Genomic DNA, 27,732 nt, shown 5'->3' with positions numbered 1-27,732 from the left:
TATGGGGTATAAAATAGTATTTTCTGATTATGTCCAAGCATTATTGCACTTGTGACTACATGGATTTTCTTTTTCATAATCCTTCCCAACAGAATGGGACACACAAAATTATTTCAGACTCCACCTCAAAAAGGAGAACGGGAGGAAGAAATAAAGTATGCTGAGAAGGAAAGTGAAAGTCCATACAACATGTGGCCTAGCACGTCAGATGCAGGAGAAATACTCTCATCGGATATCTTAGGTATGTGTGATATTTTTGTGACAGATAGTGCTTATGGACAGGAAGGAAGTTTGAAATTAGAGTATTAATTTTGGCTTCCTATAAATTAAAACTTTCATTTTCATGTTTAGGTAATATGCACACTCAGTACTGTACTGAATTCATTTTTCTTGTTGACTTTGGCTAGAGTGTGTGTAGTTTTGAGGCTAACTGTTTACAGATTAGACACACAAAAATGTTAGACATTTGGTTGTCTGTATCAGACTCAGATATTTAACTGATATTTAACTGTCTGTGTGCATGGAAACAGAAAAATGAACTCGTTTAAAGGGCAAAACAAATTCATCTCTGCATGGGTTCCTATATCACCCTCATCACGTTAGTATCTGAGTGCCTTCCGTTAGTGCATTAAGCATCATGGTGAACACATACCACGTGGTTCAGTGTTTCTCCCATCCAATCCCCATATGGAGAATAGTGTGTGCAGTGAACTATATTGGTAGGATTTTGTTTTTGTTTTTAAATTAAAGAACACAAGTTGAAAAAGTACATCTTGCACTTGGAGTGGAAAGTGGTGAGGTTTGTGATGGTCTGTAGTTCCTGTGGGAGCTCATTCCACAATCTCATTTCACGTCTCTGCCTCCTGCACAGACGAGCGTTATCCTTATGGGAAAAGTTCCATTTTGCAGCAGAGTAGTCTACCAGAATTCTCATCCTAGAGCTTTAGTCATCTTTTAGGTGTCCTGTGCTCAGGCCATAGAGCACCTTGAAGATAAGGACAGAGACACTGAACTTAATTCAATTCAGAGAAATTTCAGGAGCTGCAGGGGTTAATGAGGCTCTTTCATGACTGTATAATCAAACTACTCATAAGGAGTTCTGCCTTTCTTTTGCTGGTGAACTTTCTGTTAGTTCCAGATATTCAAACAAAGTCTGCTTTTGTAACTTACTCATACTGGTTGTCGTAATTATATTTCTAAAAATGTGTTGAAAGACTGGCAATTGAAAGACTTATTGTAGTTTAAATGGAATAACATTGTATAGAATAGACATTAAAACTTGATAACATGCCCACCTAAAAATGCAGAAAAATGAATGTCTTGGTGTTAATTAGCCTTTGAAGATCAGGGAATAGAATAGTGTAGAGGGAGTAACAAAAACTCTGAAATTAAGTATGCTGGAAAAATGAGAGATGAGCTAGGTCTGGAATATCTTTTGTTTAGTTATCTAGTGAGTCTGGTAGTTGTACCTGAGTGTTCATGTAGGTAGGTTTTTTAAGCTATAACTAGTTTTTATTAATAAAATTAAAATTCCGTGTATTTGCAAACAAAATATTAGCTGTTAAGCACTTCATTATTCCTGTGTACACAAACCCTGAGGTGCTTAACAGCTTGTAAGTCTTATGTATTTTCAGGTGAATGTGGTGTCTCAGAGGAAGACAGCAAAGGCACTTGGAATGGCATCGAAGACTTCGAGGCTGCTCAAGTGAATGTGGCTGAGGGTCATTTAAAAGAGAGCCAGGGCATTTCTGCTTCAAACTCACAGGCAGAACAGCGTGACAGAACAGGCAATGCCAGCTCTTTACTGAATGAGGACACAAGTTTATTCCACAGTGCAGAAGAAATGGATGCTGGGGAAACTCCATTTAGTAGTGAAAACAAAGAGTCTGGCTTAGCGCACAGCTCAGAAAACCAATTAGATAAAAGCAAGAAGTCAGGTAATGGTGTCCAGCATACAGAAGCTGTAGAAACATGTCAACCTGAGAGTAACTCCCTGCATGAAAGGGAACCTGCTTTGGAGAGTCTATTGCAGCCCAAGACTCTTCACGGCAATCCTTTGAGTCAAGTTTCTGGGAAAAGACTGAAGAGAAGCATTCAAAAAGTCAACGAGTGGTTTTCTAAAAGCAATGAGATGCTCTCTTCTGGTTCCTCCCAGGATGCTCCTGCTGGGGCATCTGACACAGAAGATGGAGATTCATATTTATCAGACAGAGAGTCCTGTATTTCAGAGAAGACTGACCTGATGGTAAACTGCACAGAAGTTGTGGTGGGATGTGAAAATGATAGGAATTTGTCAAAATCAACTGTGCATAACATAGAAGATAAAATATTTGGGAAAACGTATAAAAGAGAGAGAAAGTCAAACCCTCTTGTCCACACGAGAGAGATGCCACTGACTCCAAAAGTGGAAGATGTTACTACTGATATGAAACCCTCAAGTAATTCCAGAACAAGTAAATTAAAACGGAAAAGAAAGACTGCCTCTGATCTCCAACCTGCGGACTTCATCAAGAAGAGAGATGAAAAGGATCTAAAGAAGCACTCTGAGGGTGTTAATCAGTGCATTGTTGGTAGAAATGTTCGAAGGAAAAAAGGTGGTGAAGGTTCCACTGTTGTTAATGAGAGTCCCATGGGTGTGAAAAATGGGGACAATATATCAGCAGAACTTTCCCTCAGAGAGGGGGAATCCATATTGAAAAATGATACTGAGAAAGTAACTTGCAACAGCACTGATGGAAAGCTGGCTCAGGATACCCGTGACCGAAAGAATACTAAAAAAATGAGAAGCTCATTAACGAAAAGAAGCAGACATTCAGCTAGGCCCGTGTGTGCTCTGCAGCTGGTAGTGGATAGAAACTCAAGTTGCCCTGATCAGACTGAGCTGCAGATTGATAGTTACCCAAGCAGTGAAGAGCCAAAAAAAGTTGATTCAGAAAATAAACGAGTCAGACGCAGCAGGAGGCTTCAGTTACTGACTGAAAAAATGACAAAAGAAACCAGGAGAAGAAGTGAGCCAAACGAGAGAGCAAGAAAGCATGCCAGTGAAAGCAAAGATTCCTCCTCTGGATTGCAGATGAATGTGTTGGTCCATGTCCCTGAATGCAAAGACCCTGATGAGCAGCAGGATGTACTGAACCATAGCATACCTCTGTCAGACACTGATCTGAAGGGTAATGCCTTGGAAGTAGATAAAACACCCCCTAATCCTGAAAATTGTTCTGATGGGATGCAAACTGGAAAAGGCCTCTTGTATGACGAAATATCAGTGAAGGATTTAAATGCTTGTTCTGTTGTGCCTGATACAGATTCTCAAGATAACGAAAATCAAGGAAGCCATTCACTTCTGCAGCCTCATTCCACAAATGTGGATCAAGCTGCCTGCCTAGTGCAGAATTTGTCTGAGAATAATCAGTGTGCTGCATTCGAGCCCAAGAACAGAGAGTTGTGTGCGTGTTCATCCAAGACTAATAGACATTGCACAGAAAATGACTTGGAAAGTTTCAGAAACTCAAAGTCACATGAAGCTAAAATCATTTCAGAGTTGAACACAGAAACTGAAGACAGTGAGCTAGAAACACAGTACTTCCGAAATATGTTCAGACATTCAAAAAGACTGTCATTTACCCTTCATCCTAGTCCAGTGAAGGAATCTGTGACTGAAAGCACTGCTTCTGAAACTCTAAGGAAATCAGGTGCTAGCAGTGTAGAATATAGGCATAACAATAGTGACTTAAAAAATGAACCTCCATATGTTAAAAAAACCGTGGGCCTGGATGAGGTTTGTGAGAGAGATGAGCCTAAAACATGTGAATCTGCTAAAGGTATTTCTGGGCGTAGTCCAGGAATTCACTTTTCCAGGGACACCGAATGTGGACATGTTAGTGACGATGGCAAGAATATTTCACAAGTTCCAGATCAAGTGCAGTTATTACCACCAAGAGCAGCCACTGCCAAGATTAAGAGTAGGAGCAGGAGCAGACTGCAAAAACGAAGGCAACCAAAGGAAAAGAGAATTTCACCTGAAATGGTGATAGAAAGTCAATTAAGTCAGAACAAAAGTAACGGAAGCCTAGGTGACCAGAGAAATATAGAAGAGCGAATTTCCCAAAGAACTGATTTAAGCACAATTAATGAAACAGGAAGCAATCAAGGAGTAAAAGCTGAAGAAGCTGAAAACAAAGGGCCAGTATTAAATTTTCAGCCCAAGCCAGTGCTGGTATATCCTGTAGTTTGTCAACAAAGCCCTGCTGAATTTAGCTGCAAAGTAATTGAAAAGAACGGTTATGAAGGGGAATGCAAACAAGTAAAGAGTGATAAAGAACAAGTATCCCAAATTGCCAGCATAGGTGTGCCTGAGTGCTTAATTTCAGAGGAGGCTCTGGAACAGCCCACTGAAGGTACTAGTGGTTTTCCATTGCTGTCTGAGACCCCTGATGGCTTATTGTGCTCTGCTGATGACATTAAAGAGAACATAAGCATTTGTGAAATTGATAGGAAAGAAATTTCTGCGGTATTTGTTAAAACAGGTGAGAGAGCCTCGTTAAGAGAACTGGACAGTGGCAGCAGTAGTTCTAAGTCTAGGTCTCAAAACTTTGTTCGGGAACCCAGAAGACCAGCCTGGAAATTGCAGTCCTCCGAGGAGGATTCTAGTGAAGATGAAGAACTACCTTGCTTTCAGGCATTAATATTTGGCAAATTAGTAAGCACACCATTGCAGCCTACAGAACAGATCATGTCTACAGTAGAGTCTTCATCACCGGAAGAGATTCTAGCATTGCTGAACAGTAGCAGTGGCAATAATAAAGCTGTACAGAAATCGCCTGGAGTCATCTTGAGAGATACATGTGTTTCTCCAAGCCAAGAGTCAGAATGCTCAGTTAACTTATTTTCTTCCCAGTCCAACATGTCAGAAGATTCAACCAATAGACTACAAGAGCTGAAGAAGCCCATAACACTAGCTCCTTGTTCCAAAGAAATGAGCAGTTTCAGTGGAAGCAGAGAAGCTAGTCCAAATGGTAATGAAGAGCTGACAGGAAGAAAAACTGATTTGGAAGATGGACACCAACGAGACCAGAATGTGCAACCAAATTTAGGTACAAAGTAAGATATCCTTGCTCCAATTTATTATTTGTATTACTGGATACTTAGGAGTCCCATTGTGTCAGGCGCTGTACAAACACAGAACAAAAAGACAGTCCCTGCCTCAAAAGCTTACAATCTAAGTAATGTGCAATCAAATCAGAAGTATAAATAAATTTACTTTTCTGCATTTGTGTTCATTTTTGTTTCCTTTAAGTTAAATTCTCATAGTAATTCTTAGAGCAGAGAGGAAATGACTAAAATAGAGCCTGGAATTAATTTGGCCCCAACCCCTGTTGACTAAAGGGCTGAATTTCATATGAGAATTTGATTCCTAGATCTGCTGACAAAACTTCACTGTTCGTTCTAAGGTGGTTTTTCCAGAAAAAATATCCATGAAAGTGGTAGTCGATATCTTTTGCTGTTCAGCTCTACATTACTTACTACTCTGAGAAGTTTTAAATTCACAGGATAATTACTTTTTTTTTTTCCTAAAGATGCTTACATAAGCTATTCTTAGGACACAGACCTAAGGTAAAATTTTCAAAAGCTCTTAAGTTCCATTGATATTAAGTGATACTTAGGATGGGCATAATTAGGACTCCTACGTACTACAGTAATAGAAATAAATAATAATATTTTTCAGAAGTGCCCAGGTGACTTAAGAGCACCAGTCCCATTGGAAGGGACTTGTGCTCTTGTTACTTTGATGCTTTAGAGCAGTGTTTCCCAAACTTGGGACGCCGCTTGTTCAGGGAAAGCCCCTGGCGGGCCGGGCTGGTTTGTTTACCTGCCATGTCCACAGGTTTGGCCAATTGCGGCTCCCACTGGCCGCGGTTTGCCGCTGCAGGCCAATGGGGGCTGCCGAAAGCAGCGCGGGCCGAGGGAGCCGCAATCGGCCAAACCTGCGGATGCGGCAGGTAAACAAACTGGCCTGGCCCACCGGGGCTTTCCCTGAACAAGCAGCGTCCAAAGTTTCGGAAGCACTGCTTTAGAAGATCGCTCCCTTAGGAGCCTATGTGCTTAAGTCACTTCTGAATATGGGACTTTTGCTCCTTTAGTCATTTAGGTGCTTTTGAAAACGTCACCCTTAATCTCTGTATTGTGAACGTACAGTGATGGGCCCCGTGGTGAGTGAGAGATGTCGTTGTTGTTATTAGTAGTACTTTTTTATATATGAATCATAGCTTTTGTTTTTCAAGGTGAAGCATCCGGATATGACAGTGAAGCCAGTCACCAAGGAGATTCTTCTGGGCTGTCCTCCCAGGGTGAGATCCTTACCACACAGGTATGCAAGTTCATGCACTGAGCTCTCTAACTGTTTAACGCACTTTCCAGATATGGTTGGATAGTATAAAATCTAGGAACTAGACAGTCATGTGAAAATTATGGAGCTACCATCACCGGAAGCCACAGATCTACAGAAAAGGTGCGGTTAGTTTCAGCTACTAAGCTATCCAGAATTGCAGAGCTGCTTTAATGCTGATATTTGTCAGATTTTGCCTTATGCATTAGCAACACATTCTACTACAGATTGTTCACCATATAGCATTAAGATTTTGATGCTTAATTGTGGGTGGTGTCTGTAACTTCCCTTCTGCATTTGATTAGTGCTGGAAACCTGTGCTTCAGACACCAAAGGTTTGCATCGGTAGGAACTGATGTTGGATTTATGGTAAAAAGGCTTTTAAAATTATAACCCTGGTTAACTATTATTATCTGATTCCAGTTGTCTGTGGGGAAAGAGGTACTGGATTGTTATGGTGATTAATTAGAAGCACAAAGTCTTTGCCTTCTTGGTCACTGATTCCAGACCAGACCACGTTGAAAGAGTGGTCTGGGTCATTTATACTGGCTGGTTGACCTCAGTCCAGTTTCCAGTGGACAGGTCTCCACACAGAACTTCCCCTTGGCCTCCTGTCACACCCTGTTGGCTGTCTCAGCAGAGAATCCAAGGAAGAATAAACTTAATCTTTCTGTTGTGTGGGTGGCCCTTCCATGTTCAAACCAGTGTGTGCTGCACTATTGCAAGTCATAGTTTGTACCGGCGTAGCACAGCTATGCTGTGGGTTTACAGTGGTGCAGCTTCATTGGTGACTGAGGCCTTGTCTACACGATAGAGTTAGATCAACACAAGGCAGTTTTCATCGACCTAACTATGTAAGTGTCTGCACTAAAATTTTGCTTCTGCGATGTAACTACCTGGCTACGCCGACTTAATAACTCCATCTCTATGGAGGCATAGAGTCGACGTAATTAGGTCAGTGCAGTGTTGGTGTAGACACTGTTTTTCTTTCAACAACTGTTACTGGCTTTCAGAAGCCGTCCCACAGTGCCCCACACTGACAGTACAATCAATACAAGTTCTGCCGGTGAGGATGTGCACCGCTGACACAAGGAGCCAAGAGTAGACACGCACAAGCAATGTAATTACTGTGGCGGCTGTATGCCGAAGTAAGTTATGTCGACTTAATTTTGTAGTGTAGACATGCCCTGAAAAGCCCAGTGTACACAAGTCCTAAGAGCTTTGGGCTGGACTTGATGAAAGAGTTATTCTCATTTCTATCTTGGTCAGTGATGCAATAACCAGAAAGTTCCACATGGTGGCAGTGGTGGAACTGGCAACGTAATAGCCACTGTTGTTATAGAAACCACCTCTGTCCAGCTTGGGAAACTGTTTATAAAAGCATCCTTTGAAGCCATGTATTCTGTGAGGCGTAAGAAGGTAAATGGCATATTTTTAGTAGAAGGCACAGCAGTTTTCAAGGATCAGAGACAGCATTAAGAAGGGAAGGGATGCAATATTTTCCTATTTGAAAACAGCTGTTGGGATTCTGAGTTATAGTGGAGAGCAAACATAAATTTTAATTAGAGGCTCTGTACTACCACTTTCTAAATAAAAGGAGTACTAGTGGCACCTCACGAAAGCTTAAATAAATTGGTTAGTCTCTAAGGTGCCACAAGGACTCCTTTTCTTTTTGCAAATACAGACTAACACGGCTGCTACTCTGAAACCTTTCTAAATAAAGTGGCCTATTAACCCTTCATGTACTAGGCTCAGTATGCCTGGAATTCATGTAATAGGGACCTTTGCCACTGCTGAATAAATAGCATGTGCAATTTAGGACCAATTCAGTGGGCATGCAAGGGCCATTTTGTTAGACGTGTTGTCTTAGGGCATTCAACAGGTTAAGATGACTGGAAGGAAAAAGTAGTAATCGATTATTGGAATTATGTAAATCATTCTGTAGAAGCCAACGCCTGTATTTGCTGCTAACTGCGAGGCTGTGATAACTTGGAGTCTGTTTCAAAATGTTTTGCAATTGCAAAGTGAATGTATTTTTTTTTCTTCTGCCATGACATGGTTTGTTTTTACAATAAAAACTCAGTAATTTCCCAAGCACCCAGTATGTAAATGAATTACATTCAGTATGTTGAATCAGAATTGTTCTGCTGTGGTTCCATTCACAACTATTTGAATAGAAGTTATTTTTTACTGTTTAGCAATTGAGCTGACTCCTGGTAGCACAATGTAGTTTCTTCTATTGCAGCAGAAGGATGCCATGCAAAACAACTTAAAAGAACTTCAACAGGAAATGGCTGTACTTGAGGCCGTGCTGGAAGAGCATGGAAGCCAGGACTTTGAATTCCCAGCCCCACACAGTGAACTGCCTCTTTCCAGAGTGGAAGGAACACTCGCAGTGGGACAAACGAGACCAGCTAGAGGTAACAGAACATCAAAGAAAATTATTTTTAACCTTTGTTCCAAACAACTTGCTGAGAATCTCATGATTATTTTTCCCCCCAGGAGCTGAGGTGTTGGGTTGAGCTGGCTTAATCTTAATATAGTTTTGCTTAAACTCAATTATTCAGTGAAATGCACAGAATATAATAGTGGCGTTTTTGTGCTTATATGATTTACGTGGTAAAATTCATAGGCTACAAAACACGCACTTGTCTGTTCCTGACTCTCATAAAATGATTCTTGCTTAAGATATTTTCAAAAAGAAATTAGGTAGGCCTCATGGCTTAACAATACTGATCCATGCTGCTTGTTTTGTGGGCATTCGTTCCAGTCTGACTGTCTTTGGTCCCTTGGATGGATGGGGGGCTGTGAGAGCTGCTAAATCCTCAAGAGGTCTCCACCTTCTCTCACTGTAGGACTGTGCTTTGGCAAAACAGAATGGAGTTGATTTCAGTATCGCTTGGCTGTAGGTGGTGATGCAGGACAGGTCCAGACTGCTGATAGGTAGAGAGGGAGGAAGTAGATGTTTTATAGTGGAGTGTAAATTCTCTGGACAGGATGTGAACAGAGTCCCTCCTTGGGGACTGCAAAGAAGAGCACTGACTCTGAGAAGTATTTAAATCAGGTGTGGGCAAACTATGGCCTGCAGGCTGAATCCGGCCCACCCGCTGTTTTAGGCTGGCCCTCGAGCTCCTGCTGGGGAGTGGGGGCTGGGACTTGCCCCGTTCCGGTGCTCTAGCCGGGGAGTAGGGTCAGGGGGCTGCTCCACGCAGCTCCTGGAAGCAGCAGCATGGCCCCCCTCTGGCTTCTGCACGCTCCAATGGCCCCCTCTGGTGCTCCAATGGGAGCTGTAGGGGCAGTGCCTGTAGACGTGGCAGCGTGCAGAGCCGCCTGGCCCTGCCTCCGCATAGGAGCCGGAAAAGGGACATGCCACTGCTTCCATGAGTCGCTTGAGGTAAGCACTGCCTGGAGTCTACATCCCTGAGCCATGCCCCAACCCCCTGCCCCAGCCCTGATCCCCCTCCCACCCTCCAAACCCCTCGATCCCAGCCCGAAGTACCCTCCTGCATCCGAAACCCCTCATCCCTAGCCCCACCCCAGAGCCCGCACCCCCAGCCAGAGCCTGCACCCCAACACCAGGCCTGATCGCCCTCCCACCCTCAATCCCAGCCCGCAGCACCCTCCTGCACCCCAAACTCCTCATCTCCAGCCCCACCCCAGAGCCCATCCCCCTGCTGCCAAAGTCCTCAACCCCCGCCCCCCGCACTCCGCCACCCCAGACCGGAGCCCCCTCCTGCACCGTGAACTCATTTCTGGCTTCACCCCAGAGCCCCCACCCCCAACCAGAGCCCCCAGCCCCAATTCTGTGAGCATTCATGGCCTGCCCTACAATTGCTAGTCCCAGATGTGGCCCACCCCTGATTTAAATTGTCGTGGGAAACTTACCGTATGAATAATACGCTGAGGATAGGGTGAGGCCCCCTGCATGTGTGTACACTAAGGAAAGGGCTTTAGTTAGGGTTTTGAATATGACATTTCAAAGAAGTTCATAGATTTTAAGGCCGGAAGGAAGTATTGTGACCATCTAGTGTGACCTGCATAACACAGGCCAGAGAACATCCACCAGCATTTCCTACTTTGGGCACAGTAGCTTGTGATTGCAGTAGCACGCTTTTAGAAAGGCCTACAATTCTGATTCGAAGACTTCAAGTGATGTTGTATTACCACATCGCTTGGTAAGCTGTGCAATGGGTAACTGCCCTCATTGTTTAAAAATGTGTGCCTTATTTCCAGTTTGAGAGACTTACTTCTGCCCGTTACCCCTCCTCTTTGAGGGCAGCTGGAATAATCTGAATACTAATATGTGTAATAAACCTTGTGTTCAATTCATTATCCTGTCAAAATTTACTGGCTGTGGGAATATCACTGCAGGATTCTTTAAGGTAGGGTCCAGAAGTGTTTTTCATCACTGCTACAGGGGGCCAGTCAAATGGCACAAACAGCCTATGGTTTCCTGATCGTTCTTTCGGTTGGTGTGGCTCGCATACAGTGTGCTGTGCATGTCTTTGGTCTTGTACCTATAGTCTTTCTAAGAACTGAAGTCTCTTGTCAGTGCAATATGCTATGGCTACACCAATGGCTCTGCTGCTCATGTGTTACTAAGTTAATTTTTGTTGTTGCTCAGGAGTTCATGGATGAAACACTAGAAGAGTCGGTTGCCATGGTTAGTGGTTTAAAGTGTTTTTCCATCAACATGTTGTTTTGTGGCTGTCTTGCGTTAGTTCATCTCCTAGATAATAAAGCCCACAGTCTTCTTTCAGTAAGCAGCACAGTGCTCCTATTTGGTGTATTTTCTTTGACTCCAACTAATTGCTGACTCCGTTCTAACACTGAGCTCCTTGTACACGGGGATTTAGAGAGCTAACTCTAGAATATCTATGCGGTATCCTGCATCTGCATCATCTGTGCCTTGAGGTCCGTAAATAGATGGTTTCTCTCTGGCTTGCTCCTTAAAGGCTTTGGGCATTTAGCTAAGATGAATCCCCGCTGTCGATTTATTGTGAAGGAGAGGTGGGCCTAGGTGAAGCCACGATGTTACTTTAATGCCTTGACTTCCTACGCGTGCACTGCTGCATAGTTTGTGTCGTTTTATTCCTCCTTCCCACCTACACTAATAGAGGGAGGGCTTTTGTTGGAATTTAGCATTGTTAGGTTTCTGTTTGTGTTTTGGAGTCCTTCTCTCATAGTACAAGGGACACTGTCGCCTAAGAACCAAATTTCTGATACTTGTTTTTCTTTCTTTTGTAACCGTTGCACCTTAAATACTAAACTGAAAGAAAAAATATTTTTTGTTCAGTTTGTTTACAGTTTGCATCAGACAGAACTCTGGGCAGAGTCAGTCAATTGACAATTTAATTTCCTAGTTTCATACTCAAGGGTGAGGTCACTGTACTATTGTACAGTTCCAGGAGCCTGTGTGTGTGCTCTTTCGCAGTCATTCTGTGAACTTGTAACTGTGCAATGTGCTTGCATCCCACAAGGTGGGCATAGAGCTCTTCCCTGTGTATCACAATCAGTGGAACTGAAGTCAGAGGACACATGATCCCTGGAGGGACTGTTATTGAGGGGACAGCAGTGGAGCGGGTGTGTCCCCGGGGTGTGTCCCCGAGTTAGACTGCAAGCAACTCAAACTCATGGCCAAAGCAGGCCACCAGGCTTAATAAAGTTCCATTTATCCAACTTAACCTGCATTCAGCTTCGCTCATTGTGAATGAAACACCCTGGACTCTTCCAGAAAGCGGCGGGGGGGACTGCAGGTACAAAATGAAGCCAAAGAGAGACCAAAAGAGGTAGGGGCAGTGGGGCCCGGCAAAGGCTCCAGGGCACAGGCAGGGGAGCAGGTCACACAAATATCAGGGAGCAGTACAGCCTGCATAAAATTAAAAAAGGAAAAAAGATACAGTACAAGTTAAAAAATGACCAGGTTGAATCACTTAAAGGCACCCTTTCAGAAACTTGGGTTTAGCGGTTGACAAATGTCAAGAAGTCGAAGGGCTTGTTTACATGGGCCCGCAGTTCAGACTACACGGGTATGAACGGCCGTGCACGCCAGAGTGCTGGGCTGGGACTGCCTCCCATGGACGCTTCTGGTGTGAACTGAAAGGTACTTAGTTCACATCCCGTTTGCAACGATAATGACAGCTATGGAAAATGGAAATTCCAGTCACAAATGTGCCTGGAACATAATGGCTTTTTAATTACTGTTCATAACCCTTTCCTTTTTCCATTTGAACAGACTATTCAGCTGCTGTGTGAGCAGTCCACTTACGTTTTGAGTTCAAAAATATCCTGTACTTTAGGAATATAATTCATGTGATTAAACTTCTCCTATGTCTCGTAACTGAAAAGCGTGTTGACACTGGTGGGCCTAATTCGGTATGAGAGACACATTATTCCTGGTGGAGCTCACTTTGGAATGAGTGTTTGTGTGACATTTCTAAATTCAATAAGCCAAACTCATAAGATAACTATAAATACAGTGTTTGAGGATTAAGTTGGGAAATCCAATGATTAGTTTCCTTCAGGCTAGAAAGTGACTTAAAACAATTTTAATTAATGCAAACCTTGTTTACGTTGTCATGCTAGAATATGGATTTCAGGCTTTCTCATAAAAGCTTAAAACTGATTACAATTATTGATGGTTTGTTAAAAATTACAAGCATCTCCCAGCCATTAAGTATTTGCCTTTCTAAAACACTTACTGGTGAACAGAGATACGTTAATATGTTTTTGAGGCTTTATAAATAAAAAGTGTATAAAATAGCAGAATTTTGCCTTAATGTTTCTACTTTTCCCTATTATTTCATCCTTAGTTTCACCTAACGCATCAGTTGACACCTTGTTTTTGTAAATTATTGAATATATGAAGTTTGCTATGTTTCAAATGGGGAAGTATTTTATACACATTTTGATTTGGGGATATTGGGATTTTATAGTCTGTAAGACGTAACTTTTTCTTTTGCAGGGGTCAGAAATTAATATGGTTCCATTTTTTTCATGATAAGTGCTGCATTATAATTCTGCAGCATACTGAAAATTACGTAAAAACTAATCTCATTTCATCATTATTGACAGTAAAATGTGCTACTGGCACTATAGTTCGCTCAAACCGTGTATTGTTCGTATGTAGCTGTGTGTCCTTAGCCTAGAAAATTGTTCTTTTTCAGTCATTCTTCTGGTGATAACGGTTGCATATGCCTGTTGCTTTACTTGATGTTTTCCATTTTTTTATCTGGAATACTTTCTGTTTTAAAACAAATCTGATTTGTCTCAAGGTTGCTGCTTTAAAGAAATAATTGAATTCTTCCCTTAAGAACAAGGTTGAAAACACTAGTGTTTTTATTTCTCTTGGGTTTTTGTAAATATTGTTTTTCTTTTGAAGGAACAGCATTAATTTCAGAAGTAAATCTTGAAAATCACAAAATCAGCAGTTCAAAGGGACTTTCAGCTGATGGGTTCCATATAATGCCAAGTGATCATTCCAACACAAAAAATAAAGAGCTAGAAGAAGAAGGGTAAATGCTTTTTGTTTGTCATTTATGGTCTTCTACGAACAATTAGCACCTTGAAGCAGAAAGGCTGCATTTTGTTAGTATTTCCTTGATTGGCGATTCCATTTCTAGCCAAAATAATTATTTATTTATTTTATTTATTTATTTTAGATATCATGTAGCTTGTTCTGTCATCTCTGTTTAATGATAGACACGCAAACTATTTCAGTGATGCAGGATTAACCCTTTTGCAGCATGCATACAGGAAACCGGAGTTTAGAGCAGACTTGTTTTTCCGTCTTTCGGGATAGAGAAGTAGGGGCTGTTCTTGTGTTGACTGTGTAGAGATCAGTGGGACCTGGAAGTTTCTTTTCAAGGCCCTCCAGTCTATCAGTTCAAGTAATAGGGATAAAATCCTGTCCCCACTTAAGTCAATAATTGACTTCAGTAGAGATAGGATTAAACTAGAGATGGACTATTCTACAGAAGTGTGATTAGTTTACAAACGATCCATATTGTATTGCGCCCTGAAGTTATTTATGGCCAGTGCCTTTGGTTAGTAGAAAAGGAAGAGTTTGGCTTTCATTTTTAAATGAAAACAGGCGCACACTGTACAAATAATTGAAGGGTGTAAACATCAGGGAAGAACAAGAAGAATTCAGGTTGATCTGAGGAAATGTAATTACAAGTAACAGAACCAAATTGAGTAAAGGGGAAAACTTCAGGCTAAATATCATGGAAACTTGCCCCAGCAGTGAGATTTTCTAGACTGGAATAACAAAGCCCCATCAACTAGATCCTTTAAATTTGTACTGTACAAAATACTAGAAAACAAATTGTAGGGAGCAAGTCGCCATTGGGCTTTGGAGGTGTTTAGTAGGTCTCTTCCAGCACTAATTTCTATGATGTGTGCCCAGAAATAAAATGTTAAAACTAAAATTACTGGCAGATACTCTGTCTGTAATAAGATGTAAGCATAGGGAAGACAAACCTCTTCTATGTAACTAAGTGCAGGAAGATAGTTTGAAATATTTATTTATTCAATCACCCTTGTTTAATTACTGTTTGGTGGTTGATTGTGTGTTTCCTAAATGTAAGCATACATTGCACATGTCTGTCAAAGACAGCTGGGAGATGAAATAGGAACTTGAGGTATTGGTTGGAGGAGATAGGGGAGAAAAGATCAATTGGGCTGTCAAGGGATTAAAAAAAGTAATTGTGATTAATTACGCAATTAAAAAGATTAATCGTGATGTTAAACAATAATAGAATATCATTTAGATATTTTTGGATGTTTTCTACATTTTCAAATATATTCAATTACATCACAGAATACGAAGTGTACAGTGCTCACTTTGTATTTATTTTTATTACAAATATTTGCACTGTAAAAAACCAAAAGAAATAATATTTTTCAGTTCACGTAATACAAATACTGTAGCGCAATCTCCTTATCATGAAAGTTGAGCTTAGAAATGTAGAATTATGTACCAAAAAAGGGCATTCAAAAATACAACAACGTAAAACTTTGGAGCCTATACGTTCACTCAGTCCTACTTCAGCCAGTCGCTCAGACAAACAAGTTTGGTTACAATTTGCAGGAGGTAATGCTGCCCGCTTCTTGTTTACAATGTCACCTGAAAATGAGAACAGGCGTTCGCATGGCACTGTTGTAGCCGGCGTTGCAAGATATTTACGTGCCAGATGCGCTCAAGATTAATGTCACTTCATGCTTCAGCCACCATTCCAGAGAATATGCATCCGTGCTGATGACAGGTTCTGCTCAATAACAATCCAAAGCAGAGCAGACTGACTCATATTCATTTACATCATTTGAGTCAGATGCCACAAGCAGAAGGTTGATTTTCTTTTTCAGTGGTTTGGGTTCTGCAGTTTCTGCATCTGAGTGTTGCTCTTTTAAGACTTCTGAAAGCATGCTCCACACCTCGTCCTTCTCAGATTTTGGATGGCACTTCAGATTCTTAAACCTTGGGTCAAGGGCTGTAGCTATTTTTAGAAGTCTCACATAGGTACCTTCTTTGCATTTTGTCAAATCTGCTGTGAAAGTGTTCTTAAAGCAAACATGTGCTGGGTCGTCATCCAAGACTGCTATAACATGAAATATATGGCAGAATGTGGGGAGTTCAGTCACAAATTTAATTAATGCATCAAGAAGCAGGCAGCAGTATCTCCCATAAATGTAAACAAACTTGTTTGTCTTAGCGATTGGCTGCGCAACAAGTAGGACTGAGTAGACTTGTAGGCTCTAAAGTTTTACATTGTTTTGTTTTTGAGTGCAGTCATATAACAAAAAAATCTACATTTGTAAGTTACACTTTCATGATAAAGAGATTGCACTACAGTACTTGTATGATGAAAATTGAAAAATACTATTTCTTTTGTTTATCATTTTTACAGTGCAAATATTTGTAATAAAAAATAATAATATAAAGTGAGCACTATACACTTTGTCTTCTGTGTAATAGAAATCAATATATTTGAAAATGTAGAAAAACATCCAAAAATATTTAATAAATTTCAATTGGTATTCTATTGTTTAACAGTGCGATTAATCGTGATTAATTTTTTTAATCTTAATTAATTTTTTAAATTAATCATGTGAATTAACTGCAATTAATCAACAGCCCTGATATATTGGTCCTGTGAAATCAGCAAAGATTTCTGTTCTTTTTAAGGGAGACCCAGGTTCTAGCAAAGTTTCTGGAACCTAGGTGCATGGAGAAAAGACCAAAATTAAGTTTGTTTCACAAGGCTGGATAGTGTGGTGAATACAGCTGGTATGTTGTTAAGCAGCAAGCTATTAGCATTTATCCTTTGGGGTTAGTTTGAGAAAATTTATGTGACGGTTCGACATGTCGACATGCAGTTTTTTAAAATATTTTAATCAATTTGAATTCAACAGTACTGCTTTTGTGCCTTCATACTAGTTCTGTTCCTAATCATTCCCCAACATGTAATTCCACTGTTGCTATCCAATGTCTCTGATAGCTAAGGAGATGATAAATTGTTCATAATTCTTTTCTAGTTTGAGGTCGCCTGCTTTACAGCTTTCCCATCCTAAATCCCATCTTTTTAAAAAAGAAGCTCTGGAGCAAGGCCACTGGTGCCCGAGCCTTTGGAAAGCCAAAACTCGCTCTCAGGAGGGCACATTTCAGCGGGTTGGTGCGGCAGTGCTGCTGGAACAAGAGGCAATGAAACCATGTAATCGGTATAGACTTGAATCAGGTAACTCAGAGGACTGATCAAACCCAACATCTGCCTTTTGGCTTCTACTTGTACCCCAGTCACTGGTCTGGGTTATATCTCCATAATGAGAGAGATCGTGAAGAACATACATTTAAATTAACTGTATAGTGTCGTCTTGTGAATCAAGAGACTTTTAATCTTTTGAAACCTGGATAATTCCTGGTACTGTTTGGGAGGGGATAGTTCTCTGATACAATAATGAATTTTAATGTTTTAGTCCCAAATTCATAGTATTCTCAGGAAATGCTAATTGTAGCCTGATATGTTTCACAGGTGTTTGAGCACCTTAGCTCTAGATCAGGAAAAATTATGATTCTTGGTGATTTTAAATAATGAATGAGGTAAAGGTGAAGTAGTGAATAACTAAGCAGAGAAAGGTTTCAGAGTGGTAGCCATGTTAGTCTGTGTCAGCAAAAAACGAGGAGTCCTTGTGGCACCTTAGAGCCTAACAAATGTATTTGGGCATAAGCTTTTGTGGGCTAAAACCCACATGCTGTGTATTTATACCTCTCTACTGTATTTTCCACTCCATGCATCTGATGAAGTGGGTTTTAGCCCATGAAAGCTTATGCCCAAATAAATGTGTTCGTCTTTAAGGTGCCACAAGGACTCCCCGTTGTTTAAGCAGAGAAAATGACTGTAGCCTATAAATTTAAGAGATGGAGCAACATCCTCCAGCATGACTGCAATGAGAAACTGTAATTAAAGACTGGGACTGTTTCAGTTACTGATTCCTCTTTCCTTCAGAAAATGCCGCTGAGCAGGAATTTGGAACAAAGCTAAACACTGCAGCTGTTCCGTGTGGGAATGAGAGCAGGACTCCAAACAGCTCTCCCTTGAAATTTTCTGAAAGACTTACAAACTGTCAAACTGCAGAATCAACAAATAGTGCTGCCATATCGTGGAATGCTAATAATGGGAAGAGCACTCAGGGATGTAAGCAGGAGAGAAGGGCATTTTCCTCTGCATCTGCTCTGCACACTGGAGTTGTAAAAGAAAATGCCAAAAGCTCAGTTGTGACCTGTAGGAGACAAATGTCAATTGTGGCATCAGGTCTGAACCAGAGTGAGCTTGTAAGTGTGTTTCACTACCTTTGTCAATCCCCTGTTAATATATATATATACCATGACCCCTGTGATCCTAAATAAAATTTTAACCTCACCCTAAAGAGATCTATATGCAACAAAACTTAATTTAACATGAATTACCCATTAATAATACCAGAGTATTTGAAATTAGATACTGCCTTGTTAGCTAGTACTGATAAATATGGGGGTTTATATGTAATGATGCAATTAGGTATGGTTCAGAGCTTCTAAATGGATTGGAAAGCCATCCACATAAGCAGGCAAAAAGAAGGCTCGTTGTTCCAAAGCAAGGGAGACTCTCACCTCAAAGAACATAATTTTTTTTTATACATTTGAGTAGACTTCTTGCAAGTTTTAGAGGCTCATAGCAGTAGGCTAGAGCCAGGTATGATGCAGACAAGTGCAGCTGGAGGAGTAACAGAGCTGAGTAATTTCTTTTACTATATAGCTATTGATTTTATTTTGTTAATAGATAACTGGAAAACTCTAGATTTCTACAACAATGAACATGCTAGTTAAAATCCTTCTTTGTAAGTAGATTGAAACGGATGGTTATATCACTGAGCTTTCACATCATCTGGACTTTTAATGTTTTGTTGCCATCAGAAGTTGAATATTGGCTTAATGCCTCTGATAACTGCAGCACATGTTTCCAGATTGATCTGAATTACAGTATAATAGAGTATTGCTTTACTTGAATTCATGTAAGCCAATCAAATAATTTCTGTTGTTAAAGGCAAAATGAATGTCATTTTTGAAGTAACGGTTGTGTCTATGTGCCTGTTGGCATAGAATATCTCCATTTGTTTCAAAGTACCTCTCCACTGTATGTTGTACTTACAACTTCCATTGACATATGTTTAATTTCTCAGCCATATTAGAAAGCTAATCTTGTAACGTGGAAGCTCCTATTCAAAGCCAGAGATGTCTAATGTTCCAATTAAATCAATTCTTTTCTAATTCAATATTTATTTGTTTTCAGTTATTGGTGCAGAAGTTTGCCAGGAAAACCCAGAGCACTTTATCTAATCAAATTACTGAAGGAACAACCCATGTCATAATGAAAACAGGTGTGTTGGAAGCTCTGTGAACAAACCAGATATTTAATGCCACATAAAACACTAACTCCAGGCTAAATAAAGAGCACATTGACGGTCATTCAGCATGATGGTCTGAAGATGTTTGATTAGGATGTGGGATTTACAGTTCACTGCTCTTTTATTCTTTATCAGAGTTTGTGTGATCCCGAGTCTAAACTAAAACTTGACCCATCTGTCTTTTATTCCATTTCATGGAGTCCAGATGAGAGGTTTCTATTTTGGTTGCTTGTTTATATGGTATCATTGACATGGTAACAAGTAGAATTTGAAATTGACATATCATTATGATGAGTGATTGATGTCCTGTCACCTCTGTAGATTTAAGAAGGTGTCAGTAGCACGTTGACTTTAGATAATTCACAACCAACCAAAGGGAGAGCCAGACATTTTTCTTACAGCATCCTTTGTCTTTGTTTTAAAAAGCCCACTTAAATTCTTTCTCAAAAATCCAAATAGTCTGATGTAATCAAAAACAGACCAAAACTGAATTTTATTTGGCTTTTTAATGGTAGCTGAAAAACGAATGGAGACCATACTTCCATTGGAACAAAGTAACAGTGTTGCAAGATCAGGTGCACTTTTCAGAGTACATTAGCTTCAGAAAGTAAAAGACCTGTACCTTTTTCTTAATTATTATTATGGAACTTAAATTGCTTTTTGTTCTTTAGTAGAGCTCACTGATCTCTCTTAAAGACTTGAATAAACTTTATATAAACTTTAGTACACAGAACAGCTTCAGATTTTACAAATGCAAATCAAACTCTTAACTGATTAGCATAAGATTCATTGATTGGTTTTCAAGAAGGCATCAAACCTCTCTCTTCACATTCGTTACTCAAAATTTAAAATGACTTGGCATAGGTTAGTTTTAAGCTCCTTGCTAAATCTGTTTTATCAGCAGATGTTAAAAAACTTTAAAAATTAAACTGTAAAGTATTTGATGAGCTATTGCTGTTAGTTGATCTGCTGTGTTACAGGATTTAGTTATTTATAATATTAAAATAACCTACTCTGTCCTCAGTTTGCTTCATAAGAACATTTCAAAATTCTTCAAAATCTGAAGTGACTCTTCTTATCAGTTTAAAAAAAACAATGTAGGAAGGGAAAAAAGTCTTTATCGTTTTTAATCCATTAGATCCTCAACATACTCTTTTTGTCCTCTCCTTATGAAAGCTGGTGAGGCAGTCACAAGGGGAAAATCAGGAGGATTTGAATGTTTCACTTGCATACGAATTCAGAGTCTTGTATTTTGACTGGTGTTCTATGCCTTTCCAACATCTCTGAGCTCAGGTCAATAGGAAACCTGGGCTGGAGGGTGCGGGTGTACAGTCAGAGACTCTCCACTGACTACCATACTAGATTCCTCCCTTTTAGCAGACCCAGGAGGGGGCAGCATTAGGACATTGGTACTTTGAACCCCCCTGAAAATGCCTTCGTCAACAGTGTCATTGGGCAATATGTGTTTTTCTGGTGGTTTATCACTTTAAATACAAGTCAACTGTCAAAGTTGCTTTACGTTATTTAGATGGCAAAATTGAGAATGATACCAGTATATTTCTACTTAATCTGCAGATATGGAGCTAGTTTGTGAGCGGACACTGAAGTACTTTCTGGGCATTGCAGGAAGAAAATGGGTAGTTAGCTATGAATGTAAGTATAATACTCTTTGGAGCAGCTACGTGTCCCATCCTCCCCAGTTTCCTAACACTACATACTTTATATTTCATATTTAACATATTTTAGCATCTGGTATTTTTCAGAGTACCATCTGAATATTTAGACATTTAAAAAAAAAAAAAGAAAAACTGAGCATTATCGTTAAAGTATCCATTGCTTCATTCAAATAACTGTAAGTGACCTCTCCCAAAGAAATACTTTCTCTTTATAATTAGACTGTTGGTGCTGATTAGAGCATCCTGCCTGATTTAATGTGATCTGTTCTTCTCTGCTCTTTTTGTTTAGGGATTGTTCAGTCTTTTAAGGAAGGAAAGATACTTGATGAGGTGGGTGTGATGTCTTAAGAGTGAAATGCAAAATATGTCCATTGCACTAGCATCCAGACACTATGGCGATGAGCATATTAATCATGTCTGAGACAGAAACAGGAATTAAATATTTGAAACTGAAAATTAGTTGAGGGTGTTTGGGACAGAGGAGAATTTGGCATAGGACCAGAGTCGAGATTCTAGGCTGTACCAAGAAACGTCACTGAAACCCACAGTTCTGCAGAATGCACGTATTCCATGCTGCTGAACAAAGAGCCTCCCCTGTGATATTTTCTTGACCTTTTGTCTAGCAACGGTTCCAAAGATAAAATACGTCTCTTGATATTGGCAAATGCAAGGTGGAGGTAATTACCTGCTGTGTGTATGAAGGAATAATGTTGGAACACAACCATGTCCAAGCTCTTGCACTTAATTAACTGATCTATAGCCAACTATTGAAAACTTCCCACTGCAGCATCTTCTAACTTTGTAGTGCAGTTAGCTACCTGAGACTAGAGCATGGATTAGGTGGTATCTGCCTCTCTTTATGTATAGTGCTCAGATTTTTTTGCCTCAGGCACAGATTTTTGCAGAACCTTGCATAAGGAACATAAGAACGGCTGTACTGGATCAGACCAAAGGTCCATCTAGTCCAGTATCCTGTCTTCTGACAGTGGCCAGTGCCAGATGCTTCCAAGGGAATGAACAGAACAGGGCAATTTCAAGTGATCCATCCCTTCTTCTGGCAGTTGGAGGTTTAGTGACACCCAGAGCATTGGACTGCATCACTGACCATCTTGGCTAATAGCCATTGATGGACCTATCCTCCAGGAATTTACCTAATTCTGTTTTAAACCCAGTTATACCTTTTGGCCTTCACAAAATCCCATTGCCATGACTTCCATAGGTTGACTGTGTGTTGGGAGAAGAGGTACTTCACAAACTTTGGTCCAGTGCACAATTTCATAATTCTGATGAGTAGAAATGGATGTCTTGCCTGCTCCACCCTCAACTTCTCTGGTCAAAAAACCCTAGGCTAGCATCCAAAGCCAAGGGAGTAGAAAAAAACTACTAATCCCAAAAACTCTCTGGGAGACTTCATCATTCTCCAGCTGGGTCTTACTTTATCCATTATGGAGGCTCCTGAAACTCTGGTCTCTCCAGCGAGCAATATGGGGCATCTACTGAATGCCCTTCAGTCTCAATTAATCTTCTGTTTCAAGCAATGTGAGAGGGGTTTTCAGGACAGATTCAGTCTCCCTCATTATGGAAACCACTACATAAGTCTGAAGTTGGGTGAAAATATGAGTTGTCTTTTATTTTTATTTATTTATTTATTAATTCCCTGCCAGTTCTCCATAGAAATCTATGAAGGAGCTTTCTTAATGTAGTGAATAATAGACAACTGAGAGACAGATGCAGACCTAACATTATCAAATAAAGCATTGTATTTACTGTTAATCTAAATGGCAAGTGAATGCTTTGAAATAAAATAGATGTTGAAAATTAAATAAATTAAGTTCTAGAGGTTATGTACTGATAGTTAATTTCTACTGAATGAGATTTGCCTCTGTAAACTGATTGCCACTCTTCTGAGTCAGTTCAGCGTGTTGAATAGAATTTGATTAGTTTCTTTTAAAGAAACACTTATGTGATTAAGCTGAAGGATTCATAGATTCAAAGCCCAGAAGGGACCACTGTGATCATTTAGCCTGACCTCCTGAGTAACACAGGCTGTATAACTTTCCCACAGTGATTCCTAGACCACATCTTTTAGAAGAATTATCCAGTCTTGATTTTAAAATGGCCAGTGATGGATAATCTACCATGAGGGTAAATTTTTCCAGTGGCTGATTACTGACCTGTTATAAATGTACACCTTACTTCAGCTTCCAGCCATTGGATCAAGTTATATCTTTCTCTGCTAGAGTGAAGAGCCCATTATTAAATATTTGTTTCCCATGTAGATACTTATAGACTGTAATCAAGTTGTCCCTTAACCTTTTCTTTGTTAAGCTAAATAGATTGAGTTCTTTGAGTCTATCGCTATAAGGCATGTTTTCTAATCCTTTAATCATTCTCGTGGCTTTTCTCTGAACCCTCTCCAATTTATTAACATCCTTCTTGAACTGTTGGCATCAGAATTTGACACAATGTTCTAGCAGTGATCGTACCGGCTCCAAATATAGAGGTAAAATAACCCCTCTACTCCTATACAAGATTCCCCTGAGATCATGAGATGCATAAACATTAGTACTTTTGGCCACAGTATCACACTGGGAGCTCACGTTCAACTGATTATCCACCACAACCCCCACATGTTTTTCAGAGTCACTGTTTCCCAGGGTAGTCTCCCATCCTGTAAGTATGGCCTACATTCTTTATTCCTACATGTATACATTTATATTTAGCCATACGAAAACACACATTATTTGCTTGTGCAGTTTACCAAGTGATCCAGATCACTCTGAATCAGTGATCTGTCCTTTTCGTTATTTACCACACTCCCAATTTTTATGTCACCTGCAAACTTCATCAGTGATGATTTTGTTTTTTCTTCCAGATCTTTGATAAAAATGTTAAATAGCGTAGGGCCACGAACAGATCCCTGCAGGACTCCACTGGAAATGCACCTGCTCAATGATGATTCCCATTTATAGTTAAATTTTGAGACCTAACATTTAGCCAGTTTTTAATCCATTTAATATGTGCCATGTTAATTTTATTTCATTCTAACTTTTTAATCATAGTGTTGTGCGGTACCAAGTCAAACACATTACAGAAATCTAAGTATATTACATCAACACTATTACCTTTATCAACCAGATTTATAATCTTATAAAAAAATAAATATATCCAGTTAGTTTGACTGGTTCTAATTTCTGTAAACTCAAGGTGATTTGCATTAATTACATTACTCTGTTTTCATTCTTTATTAATTGAGTCCCATGTAGCTGCTCTTTTATCTTGCCTGGGATTGATGTCAGGCTGATGTACCTATAATGACCTAGGTCATCTCGTTTACCCTTTTAAAAAATTGGTACATTAGCTGTCTTCCAGTTTTCTGGAACTTATCCAGTGTTCCAAGACTTATTGAAAATCAACATTAATGGTCCAGCAGGCTCCCCAGTCAGCTCTTTTAAAATTCTTGGATGCAAGTAATCTGGACCTGCTGATTTAAAAATATTTATCGTTAGTAGTTTCTGTTTGGTATCTTTGGAGGATGTTAGTGGAATGGAAAGAGTGTTTATGCATCCGATGAAGTGAGCTGTAGCTCACAAAAGCTTATGCTCAAATAAATTGGTTAGTCGCTAAGGTGCCACAAGTACTCCTTTTCTTTTTGCGGATACAGACTAACACGGTTGTTACTCTGAAACCTATCACCATATGGTGAGACTATATCATCTGTTTTTTTCCCCCCAAATATGGAACAGAAATATTTACTGAACATTTCTGCTTTTTCTGCATTATCAATGATAATGCTACTATTTCCATCTAGTAATGGTCCATTACCATTGTCAGCATTCTTTTTGTTCCTAATATATTTTAAAAATTCCTTCTAATTGTCCTTAACTCTGCTGGCCATAGATTTCTCCTTGTGTTCCTTTGCTTCCCTTATCAATTTTTCTACAATTTCTAACTTCTGATATATAGGCAATTCGAGAATTTCTTCTCCATCAGTGTTAGGAGCCTGGGTAGCAAACAAGAGGAATTGGAATTGCTCGTTTTTTTAGCATAAGTTCAATCTAATTGGTATTACTGAAACCTTGGTGGGACAAGTCTCACAACTGGAATGTTAAAATCAATGGTTATAACCTATTTAGAAGGACTGAATGAGGGAAAGGGGGAGGGGGAATGGCATTCTATGTCAAAAATAGCATTACTTGTTACCAAGTCACTGATAACTCGGAAGAAAATGATCTTGAATGCTTCAACATCCTAACAGATAAAGGACAATGCTTTTTAGTCAGTCTTCTGCATGCATTTGTTGTAAGGTTTCTAGTTTCTGAAATCTGAGAGCTGTTTCCTGCCTTGGCCCAAGGGGCTCACCATGCCGGCCTTTTCTGTCTCTGATTTCTGATTCTTTGCATTATCTTCCAGTATGACTTTGAAGTGAGAGGAGACGTGATCAATGGGAGAAACCACCAAGGCCCTAAGAGAGCTAGACGATCCCAGACTGGAAAGGTACAGGCACATCAGCATAAGAAACCATTCATAGCTGTCAGAAGAATCCCATTCTACATAAACGGTTGTTTATGATGCCAGCTGAATAGCTGAAATATTTTTAAATGGTCTTTTATCCTCCCATGAAATCAAATGTACAGAATTGTACATAAGGGTGTAGTTGGCTCTGTCTCTGCAGTGCTGCTCCTAGAGCTTGCCAGTCATGCAACAGAAATATTCAAATGTTTTTGCATACCATGAGTGAATTACACCTTTTATAATATAGGTGTGGGCTGGCTCAAAGGAAGTGCTCTGCTATAGAGACAGCTCCCTGGGAAACTATTTGCAATCCCTCTGCCTGATTAAGAATCTGTGTTGATAGGTTCTGAAAGGAGATTCTATAATCCTTCTACAGAAAGTAGAATGAGTGAGATACAAGACATGTTTTTGCAGGCAGGGTAAATTTTAATTAAAAATATGGGTAGGTGATCCTCCAGGCTCTGGGAAATGGAGGCCTGGGGGAGGAAAAGGTAAAACCAATCTCTGCTAATTCTCATCTAGAAGAAACAGGCAGTGTTTCCATTGATCACCTGGTGTTTAACCTCTGAAACTTTCTCTCTGTACATGAAACTGTTCCCACGATTTTAAGCGTAGGATTTTCTTTTTTAAGATAGTTATTTATATTCTGTGTGTAGGGACCTTTTGACTAAACTGCTACAGAAAACAGTTTGCAGAGTGATGGAACTGTAAAATACTAAATGTCATGCTGTCTTGCCACTGCAGTAGGAAAGAAATGGGTTTGTACAAAGCCAAATCTCAAAATGATAAATGTTGTTTATTCTTGAGTTTAGGGCTGTGTTCAAATTGCACTTCAGCTGTTACAAAAAATGTACCAAATTTGAAATTTTATCTCTCATTTATCGAATCTGGGTGCTCATTATCTTTGAGGTCCTGTGCAAATAGTCTGTGACCTTAAAATGTTGCAGGCATAGTTAGTTGCTGTTTCATACCACATTGTTTATGCCATCAGATGGGAAAGCCCTGCCCTTATCCTGGAACCACATGGGTTTTTCCTCAAACTCCTTCCCATTAACATTTGTCATTCTGGTACCAATCCCTCCAGTTGGTTGGGGAAATCTGCCATGTTCTCATAGAATGGGATAAATAATGCTCTGTGTGACTGCCATTGGAAGGATGGCAGAGCCATCAGCTGGAAACACAGCCTGTTGTCTCCACTGGGCTGGAGAACGAGAAGCCAGAGGTTCTCTCTTGAATTGAATCCTAGTGCACAGGAGAGAGAGAGGCAATTCATCCCTGATCTTTCCTCTCCGTAGTTATATAAGTATATGCAATGCACTTATTTGGAGACATTTCTCACCCTGCTCTTTGGTAATATTCATTATTCTTGTATTTACAGTTCCTTAACCTTTAACAAGATACAAGACTTCATACAGTGTTCCTCTCCTTTTTGTAACAAAATTGCCAAACACAAGTTTTAAACCTAAAGAAACTCCAGCTTTATCCATTTTTATAGCATACGGGTTGCTTTGTGGAGCAGCAGCGTCTTGTATAGTTCTCTGGGCTGGCACTTGTGGGAAGCAGCAGTAGAAGGAGAAAAATAAAAATAAATGAAAAGGAAGATGTAATCTGCATGTACTGTAGAAAGACTGTGCTCTTCAGTCTTTGCCAGCAATATAACTGATTTTTCTCTTTTGCTCCTATAGGAGCTAAAATAATATTTTTCAATTCTATGGTAGCTTTCATCCCAAGTTTTCAAAGTCCCATATTTTACCAATATTAGTGAATAAAGCCTTGTAACACCCTGTGAGTGTAGCTAAAGATTAGCACCTCCTCAGCTACAATTGCAATGCTGTAGGTTACTGTATCCATTGAAAATGCATAGGAAATTTAGATAGTGTGATTACTCACTTTGCAAATTAGGCAGAATAGTCCTACTCTCATGAAGGGTGCTATTTTAATATGACCAGAAGGAGTTTTATACCTCCTTCAGAAGATGGCATCTCTGAAAGCACAATGCCCCTAACATCATGCTGGAGTTTTATTTCAGTGCTGACTTGGAGATAAGTATGCCACATTCTGTTGTTAACACCACTTCTGTAGCACCTAGGTTTGGTAGTTGGAAGTGTAATGATTTGGTGCATTCCTGCCTGCCTTGTGATATCTGCTGAGCTCACAACACAAGAAGGTCTGGCTGCAGCTGTGCTTGTTGATTTATGATCCGTATTCTGTGAT

The 27,732-nt window shown here is 39.9% G+C and overlaps 1 protein-coding gene across 2 annotated transcripts in view; it reads left to right on the top strand.

The window, feature by feature from the left end:
* Positions 1–27,732, top strand: part of BRCA1 (BRCA1 DNA repair associated) — a 50,827-nt gene that overhangs the window by 15,943 nt on the left and 7,152 nt on the right. Inside the window, exons 9-19 of one of the 2 annotated variants that reach the window (XM_084616008.1) lie at positions 93–241; positions 1,635–5,093; positions 6,282–6,367; positions 8,631–8,805; positions 13,767–13,899; positions 16,922–17,121; positions 17,890–18,215; positions 19,213–19,300; positions 20,903–20,980; positions 21,293–21,333; positions 25,417–25,500. In XM_084616008.1, the coding sequence (XP_084472134.1) occupies positions 93–241; positions 1,635–5,093; positions 6,282–6,367; positions 8,631–8,805; positions 13,767–13,899; positions 16,922–17,121; positions 17,890–18,215; positions 19,213–19,300; positions 20,903–20,980; positions 21,293–21,333; positions 25,417–25,500 (4,819 nt within the window). Of the gene's footprint in view, positions 1–92; positions 242–1,634; positions 5,094–6,281; positions 6,368–8,630; positions 8,806–13,766; positions 13,900–16,921; positions 17,122–17,889; positions 18,216–19,212; positions 19,301–20,902; positions 20,981–21,292; positions 21,334–25,416; positions 25,501–27,732 lie in introns of those variants that run through there. The other variant, XM_084616009.1, reaches the window with a different exon arrangement.

This window comes from Lepidochelys olivacea (assembly GCF_965140295.1).
Source record: "Lepidochelys olivacea isolate rLepOli2 genome assembly, chromosome: 27".
NCBI classification, from domain to species: domain Eukaryota; kingdom Metazoa; phylum Chordata; order Testudines; family Cheloniidae; genus Lepidochelys; species Lepidochelys olivacea.
Note: the sequence above shows the minus strand (reverse complement) of the source record. Positions and strands in the feature narration are given on the sequence as shown.